General features: G+C 39.4%; 1 protein-coding gene across 1 annotated transcript in view; it reads right to left on the reverse strand.

Moving 5' to 3' along the window:
* Nucleotides 1–423: 423 nt before the first annotated feature.
* The window catches only part of LOC139935735 (tetratricopeptide repeat protein 29-like), a 29,974-nt gene continuing 17,933 nt past the window's right edge, over nt 424–12,464 (reverse strand). The window contains exons 5-10 of the mRNA XM_071930288.1: nt 8,081–8,302; nt 7,543–7,628; nt 6,486–6,577; nt 5,481–5,604; nt 3,974–4,199; nt 424–3,258 (exon numbers count right to left, since the gene is read on the reverse strand). Of these exons, the coding sequence (XP_071786389.1) occupies nt 3,242–3,258; nt 3,974–4,199; nt 5,481–5,604; nt 6,486–6,577; nt 7,543–7,628; nt 8,081–8,302 (767 nt within the window). The 3' untranslated portion in view covers nt 424–3,241. The remainder of the gene's footprint in view (nt 3,259–3,973; nt 4,200–5,480; nt 5,605–6,485; nt 6,578–7,542; nt 7,629–8,080; nt 8,303–12,464) is intronic.

Below are 12,464 nucleotides of genomic sequence, written 5' to 3' on the forward strand. Positions count from 1 at the left end.
ACTGCCTACAAGTTGGGTTCTTTATATGGAAATTGACTTCTAAGTTGGGCCCTTTAAATATATAGGAATTGCCTACCATGTTTGTTTTTTGTACAATAAATGGCAACCGACTGATAAAATTCATTGGTGAGTAATTCATTTATTTCTGATCTAAACTCAAAATGAGACTGAATCAGCACCAATATTTCCCACTCTTCTAAAATCCAGTGGCGTCACAAAATGGGGGGTCCATAATATAACTTTACAAGTCCTTTTAAAGGAAAAATTGATGTATAGAATTAATCCAAGGGATTTGCAATAAACTTTCAAAGTGATTGATTAACCTGAAACTTGCATTTAAACAAAATTAAGAATTTAGTTTTTGTTGGACATTTATTTTGATATAGACTACCAGCCATGAAAAAGAATGATCAACTAGAAGAATGAATTTGCACAAAACTATTTTATTTCTCAATAAAATTCAATTTAGATTGGACGGATTTTCAGAGATACATCAACATAAATTCAGAATTTAGATTTAAAAAAAAGGTAACTTTAACAACAGTTAAAGATCTGTACAATTTGCAGTGGTAGAAAGCAACGGGAGACTTTTAAACGGTCCTTTTTCACAGTAGGGTGCATGCTTAGACCTACGTGTGTAATACTGAGCATGTGAGCACACACTCGGCGCCGCAAAAAAGGACTTTTATGTCTGCTGCCACCAGCGTCTTAAAAGTCTCCTCTTTATAAAAATGCATGGAGTCGCACACAAAAATGAACATACCTATACATACCTATACATACATACAAAATATGTGCACATTTTGAGAATACTCAAGAAAAGTAAAATGAAACACACATAAAATACTTCATCCACATTTCGCGAGGGTCACCTGCAAGGGATCTTTCAAGGTTCAAAATCTAATCAAATACAGGACTTTTGGTCTAAATAATTTTGAAGATTTATGGCTACATCTTTTTAACAAGTCTGTTTAGGGGATAAAACTTGCAGATTTTGGGTCTGGTCTTACCAAAGTATGCCTTTAAGAATACTGAGAGTTATTACAAGATGTCAGTACTTTAATAAAAAACAATGTCGGAGGGATGGTTTGATTCGTGAATCTCTGCATTGACGAGGAAAAAACACTCTCAATATAACTTTAAAGCAATCTTACACAAATATTTGAAAAGCAACTTTCACACTGTATTTTTAAAATGCAATTTTCTTTTTTTTTGAAAAGCATTTGTTGCATTTGACAACAATTATACAAGTTCCCTTCTGACCTAATTAAAAAACAAGTGTTTATTTTTCATAACAAATAATGTACAGCTTTATACATGTGCTTTATATACATAAGGTTGTAAATGTTCTTACAATCTTTTTGTAAAATACTAAAAATCCAGAACTTTTGTGACAGGGTCCTGCAAAATGATTATTTATTAAACATTGATTTTGTTTTTTACTTGTACTACAACTGAAATCTATATATTTGCATCCTGACTGAGCAAATTTCCTTTATCCCACAGCCATGACCCGACAAGGTTTTAAACGGTCATAAGGCCCTGTCACATCTCAATCATTCATGAATGCTCTTTTTTATAAAGAAATTAAGTTAGTAAGAAAATCTGTAAAACTTATCTTTGTATGTGTTCAATTCCTGTTACGCCCTCGTGCTCAGTTTTGCAAAGGGTCAAATTGCATGGGACGCTCAATGGTTGTACGTGCGTGTACTGTAGTAATAGATGTAACATTGAGATTGGTTGCATCACATACAAATTGGCGCCCTCATAAGTTTGCACGCAGAAACATGAATGTTCTCCTGTTGACCAATCAGAATGTCTGGGGTATTTGTGAATAGTTGTTTGGATAAAACTTTCTTCCCAAAGGTTGGCATACTGCAAAATTCCCTCTTGGGTCAATCTGGAATTATTTTGTGTGAGTTACATTTACATTGAATAATTCACTCATTGTTCTAACTGTACACTTCCTGTAATGTTTATCACAATTTCTGAAATCCAAAGTCACTGAAATCCAAAGTACGTTGTATTGGTTATTCTGTCGGTAAGTCAAGGGTTTTTGCTTTATCTGGCTCAAAAGCTGCAATTAATTTGCATGTATTTTTAACAGAAATCAATTTTACAAATTGAAAGCAATATCTTTAAAATGTACAATTTAATGAGAACTAGTCTTTCAAAGTAAATGAAGTCAAGAACTACATGTACAAGAACAGTTTATTGTCTATATACATACCCAAAGAAAATAAGTTCATTGCATTTCTTATGATCTGATGCTTGAGGCAAACCGAGTGTACTTTATTTTGGATTAACAACATACTTTCTACATGTTTCTATCCTTAAAAGCACTTGACACTATTGGTAACTACTCAAAATAGTTGTACGCATAAAAACTTACTTGGTAACCAGCAACGGAAAGCTGTCGTAAGTACAAAACATTGTGAGAAACAGCTCCCTCTGAAGTAACGTAGTTTCTGAGAAAGAAGTAATTTCTCACTAAAATATTTGAATTTGAATTCGTTCTCACTAAAATATTTGAATTGAATTCGAGACCTCAAGTGAGGTTCCGAAATCAAGCATCTGAAAGCACACAACTTGTGCGACAAGAGTGTTTTTTCTTTCATTATTTTCTTGTAACTTCAATAACCAATTGAGTTCAAACTTTGACAGGTTTGTTATTTTATGTTTTTCTATCAGACAGGTTTGTTATTTTATGCATATGTTGGGATACACCAAGTGAGAAGACTGGTCTTTGACAATTACCAAGTGTCCAGTGCCAGGACTTAAACAACTAAGACGTAATGTAGAGGTAATACATTTACTACTGTCATATAATTCCTTCCCTATTTGACTTGCTACCACTGTTGGCGTTTGAAGATTGTTTTAATGACTCAAAGGAGAATGCACAATTTTGTTCTAAATTATTTGATAAATTAAAGTACATTTAAAATGCTCCTGGTTAATTTCTAAAGAATTAAAAAATAGAGAAAAAACACCCTACATTTATTAACAAGAAATTATTATGACTCTTGTGTTGTGTCTGTATATATCCGGCTTGTTGTTGGTTTTACTACCATCATTGTTTGTTCTTGAATCAAATTGTTCTCATTATCAAAGAAATCCAAAGTCTTATCTACTTGTACAAAGGACTTGTTGTATTTTTATTTGAACACTGCTAGGTGAAGATGATGCTGTCAAAACTTCGACTGAAGTTGAACATTGTGTGAACATTGATTGTGAACAGCAATCACTGACTCTCTTCCTCTGAAACAAATCAATACAAATGAAAGTAAGTAAACGAGTTGAACAACTGAGATATTTTGTTAGGCATCTGAAAGAACACAGATTTGTGCAACAAGGGTGTTTTTCTTTCATTATTCTATTGCAACTTCGATGACCCATTGAGTCAAATTTATAGGAAGAAACTATAAAAAATAGTAAACTTGCGAGTACAACCATGTGTAAATCTCTTAGGGTGAGTGTTGGCTCTGAAAAGAGCCGGTGTGGTCTCGACGTTTCGAACATCATACTCTACGCGTCTTAATTCTCCTGAAGACGAGTAGAGTAAAGTGTTCGAAACGTCAAGACCACACAGGCTCTTTTCAGAGCCAACACTCACCCTAAGAGATTTACACATGGTTGTACCCGCAAGTTTACTATTTATTTATAGTTTCTTCTTATTTTCTGGAAGTGTTGGCTCTGAAGTAGGCCGGTGTGGTCTCGCATTTCGAACAGTATACTCTGCTCGCCTTCAGGAGAATCCAGAATACAGATTTGTATTTGATGCATATGTTGGGATACAATAAGTTAGGATACTGGTCTTTGACGATTACCAAACGTGTCCAATGCCTTTAATGGTAAGATGCCATCATCCCAAAATAATTATCATGGAGTGTTGACTTATTGCCTATAGGATGTTGACATCCTAAAATATATCATCATGACCTTGTAAAGTCGATGGTCATCCTCTTTACTATACCTTCTTCATTTCCAAACTGTTCATTCCTAACATCCTTCCAGTCAATGACTTTCAGCAACATCTCTTTGTTAGGTTTCTCTATCAGCCCCATGTATCTACCAAGGGTCTGGTGTGCATTGGCTATGCCAAACTCTGCTCGCATGGTCTCAAAGAAGGCAGGATTATCCATGCTGCGTGCAATGTTGAACGCATTACCAAAGTACTGTGAGGCCTTTTTGTACTTGCCCTTGGGGAGTTAATAACAGAACATTTATTTAAAATATAGATTGGGAGATATGGGTTTTGGGTCTCCTTCCCCAAGGTCTGAGAATAAGTCCTATTGCATTTCTTAAGATTATTTCTCCACCCACCATTTTTTAGTGCCAGGAGCGTCACTGAGTGACGGACATGTGCGCTATATAGGAAGCCACAATAATTATGTTTTTTAGTGTCAATAAAACAAAACAATTGGGGCAGAATACATTCAATTATTTTTCCCAGATGGTTTATTTTGTCAAGAGATTGCATTAGCAAAGAAAGGTTTCTAAATAAATATACAAATCTTGAAAACCCTGAAAAGTTATGAGTACAGGGTTGGATTTCACAAATAGTTAAGACTAGTCTTATCTCGAATTAGGACGAGTTATACGAGTTATAATCGTCCTAACTTGGCCTTTAGGACTAGCTTTAAGTTTTTAATATCTCCTAGGCCCTAATTCTTTGTAAAATCGACCCCATGCTCATGTACTTATCGCCCATTAGACCTTGATTACACAAAATATTTGGGTTTAAGTAAAACAGGGATGTACAGTATAATGTTCACAAGAAACTACTTCTGCTAAAAAAAAAAGCCTTTAAATTGTTCTCGTACTTTGCAGAAAAATATTAAAATGGAAAAGCCTCTGTAGAGCTGAAATGCAAAAACATCATACAGATAAAAACAACAGGTAACTTCAAGGAAACTTTCAAACTAATTATAATAGACGCAACAAAAACACCTTACGTTTCATGAGTACTTTTAACTGTTGAGAATGGTTAGTTTGACACCAAATATGTACAAATATTAGCACTTTCCATTTATTTAAGAAAGGGATTAACTTTGATGCACAGATGAAAAATTCACACAAATGTTTCCCCTTAAAGGAACACGTTGCCTTGGATCGGTCGAGTTGGTCTTTGAAAGCGTTTTGTAACCGTTTGTTATAAAATGCATATGGTTAGAAAGATGTTGTAAAAGTAGAATACAATGATCTACACAAATATGCCTCAAAATTGCGTGGTTTTCTTTTTACCTCGTCCAATAACACGGTCGGCCATTTATGGGAGTCAACATTTTGACTCCCATAAATGGCCGACTGTGATAGTTCGCGACGTAAAAAGAAAACCGTGGAATTTTGAGTGATACTTGTGTGGATCATTATATTCTACTTTTAAAACATCTTTCTAACCTTATGCATTTCATAACAAACGGTTTCAAATGCTTTCAAAGACCAACTCGACCAATCTGGTGGATAAAACCGAAGCTTACCAGGGAGTTATACACAGCTCCAAGGCAACTACATGCCTTGCCATGGGCTGATAGTTGTTTACTTTTCTCTGCAATGTCTTCAAACATCTCCAGGTACCTTACTGCCTCATCCAGCTTGCCTTGCCTATAAAGCAAGGAAAACAGAATAAGAGACTTGTTTGCTATCATAGTGGCACGAGTCAGATTAATTGGTAAAGGAGGGGGACAGTAGAGACCCTTCCTATTTTCTTTCCAAGATGGTTTTATAAATAATAACAATAATAATAACATTTGTACAGCGCTTTACACAGGCGTTTCAAAGCGCTTTAAAGGAACACGTTGCCTTGGATCGGACGAGTTGGTCTATTAAAAGCGTTTGAAACCGTTTGTTATGAAATGCATATGGTTAGAAAGATGTTTTAAAAGTAGAATATACTGATCCACACAAGTATCACTCAAAATTACATGGTTTTCCTTTTACGTCGCGAACTATCACGGTCGGCCATTTATGGGAGTCAAAATTTTGACTCCCATAAATGGCTGACCGTGTTAGTCGACGAGGTTAAAAGAAATCCACGCAATTTCGAGGCATATTTGTGTAGATCATTGTATTCTACTTTTACAATATCTTTCTAACCATATGCATTTTATAACAAACGGTTACAGAACGCTTTTCAAAGACCAACTTGACCGATCCAAGGCAACGTGTTCCTTTAACATTGTCTAAAAAGATATGTTTTTAACTGAGTCTTGAATGAGCTGATCGAGGATGAGCCTTGGATGTGAAGAGGGAGCTTGTTTCAGCAAGTTGGTACAGCTACTGGGAATGCTGTATCACCATAGCGGGTATTTGTGCGTGGGCCATTGAAAAGTTGAAGATGAATGTTGGATGTTGATCTAAGGCTCATGGATGAATGCGGGAGCGAGGCAATGTATTGCTTTGTAAACAAGGAGTAGAATTTTGAACTGAATCCACTTGAGCATAGGAAATCTCTATAATGATATAAAACAAAATCGAAATCTTACTTTTCATATGATTTAGCGATGGCTTCACAAGCTTTGCCCATGCCATCCTGGTCACCAAACTTCTTGCAGATATCCATGAACCCTGTATGGTACTAGAAGAGTAGAAAGACACAATAAGGAATAAAAGAGTGGTACGAGGTCTTGCATATTCGTTTCAAACCGGCAGGGTCCTGACCGTGCGATAAGGGACCGGGCCTAGGGTGAGGTCCTTTATGGCAAGACCACATTGGAAAGTCTTTCAAAAATTTATTGTAAATTTTCAGTTATTGTCTCGATCTCATGCTCCGTTTCGTGCGGCGTCAAAATGCATGCAACTCTCAACCACTGTGCATACGTGCGCGCGCACTAATACATTGATTACCGGTTTGTGCAGCGTCAAAATGCATGCAACTCTCAACCACTGTGCATACGTGCGCGCGCACTAATACATTGATTACCGGTGGTTTGTGCAGCGTCAAAATGCATGCAACTCTCAACCACTGTGCATACATGCGCGCGCAATAATAAATTGATTACCGGTTCGTGCAGCGTCAAAATGCATGCAACTCTCAACCACTGTGCATACGTGCGCGCGCACTAATACATTGACTACCGGTTCGTGCAGCGTCAAAATGCATGCGACTCTCAACCACTGTTCATATGTGCGCGCGCACAAATACATTGATTACCGGTGTAATTATTGCATTACACGCGTAAGCTTGCGCACCATGCCTATGTTTAAACACTTTTAGCTGTATTTATAACACCCCCACCTCACATGCTCTTCACCAATAGGAATAGCCAAACTGTCTGCAGTATGCATAAATGTAAATACACTAGAGCATTTACACATCAGGTACAGCAGTATTTTGTTTTTCACAATCCAAGTATAAATTGTCTTTGTGTTTTTGTTTAAAATGCTCAGCTGTTGATTGCATGATCTCAATTGAAACACTACAATCTTTAATGTGAAAAATCACAGACGATGATTCTAACTCTTACAAGAATATATGACAATGATATTATTCCAGTGTTGATTCTATACTTATATTAAGGTCACAATAATGATCATTGTTACCATGAGTGCTGTTTCGGAGTCTCCGATGTCTTCATAGGCTAGACCTAACCTATAGCTTGCTTCACCCTCCTTCTGGTGATGCCCACCTGAAACAATTAAACCAACACATCTTTAATGCCTGTGATTGTTTTCAGAGCTCGGGAAAGTACCGAGTATACAGTGCCTTTTTGAGATATGGTGGGCACTATAGGAGTGCACTGGTTTGGTTTTGGTGTATAAACAGGCAGATTTTCCCAAATCCAATTGTGTCATAGTGCTGTGTCCACCATAATATCTCAAAATGGCTTATAGAGACAAAGTTTTCATCAGAACATGGGAAGATTGTTTTATTTTTATGATAATTTCTGCAGAATCAGAGAAAGTTGGCAGCTCTTGTGAAAAGCAACATAAATAATATAGAAAGGCTTGCGGTAACACAATGTAATTGGCTATAATGAGTTGGGGGTGGTTTCAACTCAACATTTCGATCAGTATGCTCTGATAAATAAATAAATAAATAAATAAATTTAAAAAAAAATGTTAAAAAGATGTCCCTTACTCTCTTTGGCCTTCTCAAATGCTTTGAGTAGATTTGAGATAGCTTCTTGTGGGTCCTTCTCCTCTCCTGCTTGGTACATCTCAGCAATGGTTGTATATAAGCGTCTTAGATGCTCACAGGCTTCTGAGTGTAAACTCTGACCTTCGCCATTTACCCAGGCTGGATTCTTAGAAGCAAGCTCATAAAAAGCTTCAAAGTGTTCTGCTGCTTCACTGTTCTCTTCTGTAAATATAAAAATAAAATGTAAAACGTTTGAAAACTTTTTCTTCAGTTTTAGTTTTATTAAACTTTACACTGGCATAAAAACATAAATATACAAGACGATACATAGAGAAACAATGAACCAAAAAAGCTTAAAAATACCAAGCCAGTGAGTGGCGAGGAGGAACAGGTGACCAGCACCTCTACAAAGCCGTCCTGCCACAAAGGATGTCCCCTGAAACCCACCCCATAGTTAAAAACCACCCATCCCACTACATAAAAAAAATTTTAAAAAATTTAAAAAAGGGGGGGGGGGGGGTGCTTGACGGCGGGAATTACAGACGACAACAAGAGCAATGGCAATGTGACACCCAAGTGCAAACATCATCCGCTGAAAAGTCAGATACAAACTTGTCCCTGTAAAACTAGAGCAGAAGAGTCTTAAATGCTGACAAGGACACATTAGATCTGATAGGGGATTTAAGGGCTAGGAATGACCGGGATTTGGGGGAAGTATTGAGCCACTTTCCATCATTAAATGTCCCATATGGTCTGCATCTCAAAATAGCCTCTCCTAGTCAAACTCCTACTGCCTGGCTTCGTGCACCAATCCCTGTTTCTAACCAAAGGCAGAGGTGTGAAGGTGAGTTTCTGGCACCTCAAATCCAGATTGCTCCGGACAGGTGAAGTTCGTTAGCCATGGGAGGCAATCCACCTAGGAGAAGGTACTCTGATTCCAAACCTGGGCAGGAGGGGCTCGTTAGCCATGGGAGGCAATCCACCTAGGAGAAGACACTCTGACTCCAAACCCGGGCAGGAGGGGCTCGTTAGCCATGGGAAGGCAGCTGTCCTAGGAGATGGAAAACTTCGACTTCAAACCAACCGTCTTGGGAGAGGAGTTGCGACCACCCAAGTACTACCTCCAAAATTGAAAAGCCTGAACATGAATTATAATCCATTGATGAATCGTATACTTCCAGCGGCCGGAGTCCGCAGGAACTTAGCTGAGGGGATTCGAGCACGCTCGCCCTGTGAGCATGATGACGACGTTCCTTTAAACCCCAATGTATCATCTTTGGGGAGGGGGGCGGCTGATGGGTGCCGGAGAACCAACGCGCTACTTAGATGTAAGAAGAGTACGTCTATTGCCACCATGAAGAGAAACGAAGCCCAGACATGCCAGACAGCAACTGGTGGTGTTGGACTCATGCTCAGCAGGGACGCACAGAAGACGCTTATCAGTGTTACCCGGTCATCTGATAGGGTAATTACTGCCTCCTTCAAGGGAAACCCAGTTCTAACAACCATAGTGGCTTATGCGCCAACCCTTCAAGCACAGGAAGATGAAAAGGTAGCATTTTATAATGCTCTGACACAAACAGTTGAGGCTGTCCCTCAGCATCATTTTCTTGCCATCCTTGGTGACTTCAATGCCCGTCTGGGACTGGGGGATGCTCCTTTCACCTACCATCAAGTTGCCAATGACAATGGTAAGCTTCTGATAGAGCTGATTGAGGACTACTCTCTTCTCGCCAATAACAACCAGTTTGAAAAGTGTAAGGGAAGGCTCTGGACATGGTTGTCTCTAACAGGTTCAAAGGCCCAGATTGACTTCATCCTTACCAGACGTAAATGGAGGAACAGCGTACTTGACTCTTGTGCCCACAATACTTTCTCTACAGTTGGTTCAGACCATAGAGTTGTGGTGACAAAGGTGTGCCTTAGTCTCAGATCTCCACGTAAGGCAGCCACTGGAAGGGTTCAGTATGATTGGGGGAAACTCCGAGGAGACAGCAATCTACAGGAGAGGTACGCCATTGAAGTCCACAATCGGTTCCAGGTACTGACTGAGGATGAGGAATCTGCAACCTGCCGCTACGGGAAATTCATTGAAGCAAATAAGGAGGCAGCAGAGATCTGCATGGACAAGGTTCCTAAGGTGAAAAAGAGGGCAAAAGCCTCAAGGGATCCTCGTGTCGTCATAGCAAGAGAGGAGATGCAAGTAGACTATAATTCACTAGTAGCAGATTACAGCTGCAACAAACAAGAACAATATGCTATCAAGAAAAAGGCTTTAGCTGAAACCTACGACCTTATAGAGGAGGAGGTACTATTCCAGAAAATCAGTGAAGTGGAACAGGCTCACGTTAACCAAAAACATGCATTGAGCTGGAAATTGATCAATGAGATCACTGGTAAAAAGACATCCAAGCCCTCTCAGATCAAGGGAGACACAGATGAGCAATGGGTAGACGCATGGTATCGTCACTTCAAAAACCTACTTGGAGACGCACCAGCTGTGCTTGAAGCTCAGGAGGAGGTAGAACAAGTGTTCAGTGATCTTGACATAGAGGATAGTCCCTTCAGCCAGGAAGAGTATGCCAAAGCACTGAGCAGTCTCAAGAGTGGAAAAGCCTGCGGGGAGGATGGTGTTGTCCCAGAAGTCGTAAAGCATGTCCCCATCAACGACATTATGCTTGATTTCATCAACTGTGCATATGAGAAGGGAGAAGCAACAGATCAGTGGAGCACAATCAATATCATCACCTGTTACTGTCAGTTGAGGAGGAGTGCCTGAAAATTGGCCTACAGCTGAACACAAAAAAGACCAAGGTGATAGCTTACAACATCAGTGAGCCTCCTATCCACACAAGGGACGGCACAACTCTTCGTTTTGAATCTGACTTCAAATACCTTGGATCCTGGATCAACTCCAGTGAAAAAGACCTGAAGATACAAAAAGGACAGGCGTGGTCTGTGCTTCACAGCATGAAAAAGGTGTGGTCATCAACGCTGAGTGCCCGGCTGAAAAGATCACTATTTGTCGCAACAGTGGTGTCAGTGCTTTTATACGGAGCTGAGACCTGGACCCTCACCACCAGTATGGAGAAGTCTCTGGATGGTTGCTACACCAGGATGCTGCATATGGCCCTAAACATCCCCTGGCAGGACCACATGAGAAACTCCAACCTGTATGCTGGCTGGCCAAAGGCCACAGAGAAGATCCGTGAACGCCGACTCAAGCTCGCTGGGCACTGTGTCCGCCACTCGGAGCTTGCCGCTTGCCCAACCATCCTATGGGAGCCCACCCAAGGCAAGGCCTCGCGTGGGAGAAGATGTCTCTCCTTTGTTGACACATTAAAACGAGACACCGGCTTGATCATCGCTGAGGAACTTCGCGAGAAAAATCACTGGGCAGGCTCGAGCTTCTAGATGGCGCTCGACATGATGATGATGATGTCTGACTGACAGCGCACCGCGGAAGCTGGTTCCACATGGGGACAATCCGCTGAAAATAAAACGACTTATGGGACTCTGTTTTGCAACGAGGAACTGATAACCTGAAGGGATCAGAAGACAGTCTAGTGGCAGGACGGCCCTGTGTGACATTAAAACTTACATATCTATCAACCTTATTTGACCGCATTTACATTTAAAAAACAGAATAAGATCACAAATTTCCCTTCTAAAAGACAAGGGTAAAATGAAAAGACGTTCTAGCCGTGTCTTATAATCTTCTTGAGGACGATGTAAAATGATCTTAGTGGCTCGTCTTTGGACACCTTCAACAAGTTTAATATTGCGTTTTGAAGTGCCACTCTAAACTGAACTACAATACTCCAAGTCGCTTCTAATTAATGCAGTATAAAGAGTTTTAGAAACTCTGCATGGAGCGTCATAATCAATTGTGCGTTTAATCATACCCAACTTTGCATTTGCTAGTAATATGACTAACTTGAGAATTCCAAACGAAATCAAAAGAAATGTCTACTCCTAAATCACGAAAAGAGTCTGTTCTTTCAAGATGAGAATTATTCAAGTTGTAATCAAAATTAACACACTGTTTACGTCTAGAAATAGACATAGTTTGACACTTCTGGATGTTAAAGCTTAAGTCCCATTCAACACTCCACGAATATAAAGAATCTAGGTCATTCTGAAGAAGCCTACAGTCTGATGTGTTTTTAATGGACTTAAAACATTTAGAATCATCAGCAAATAAAGCTAAAGTGGAATGTTGAACAGAACTGAGCATGTCATTTATATACAAAAGAAACAAAAGCGGACCTAAAACCGACCCCTGTGGAACACCTGATACAACGGGACGCCATTCAGAACTACTCCCTTCAATAACCACCCTTTGTTGGCGATTACTCAAGTATGAACTGAACCACTCGAGCAA

The sequence above is a fragment of the Asterias amurensis genome, chromosome 4, assembly GCF_032118995.1.
Source record: "Asterias amurensis chromosome 4, ASM3211899v1".
NCBI lineage: Eukaryota > Metazoa > Echinodermata > Asteroidea > Forcipulatida > Asteriidae > Asterias > Asterias amurensis.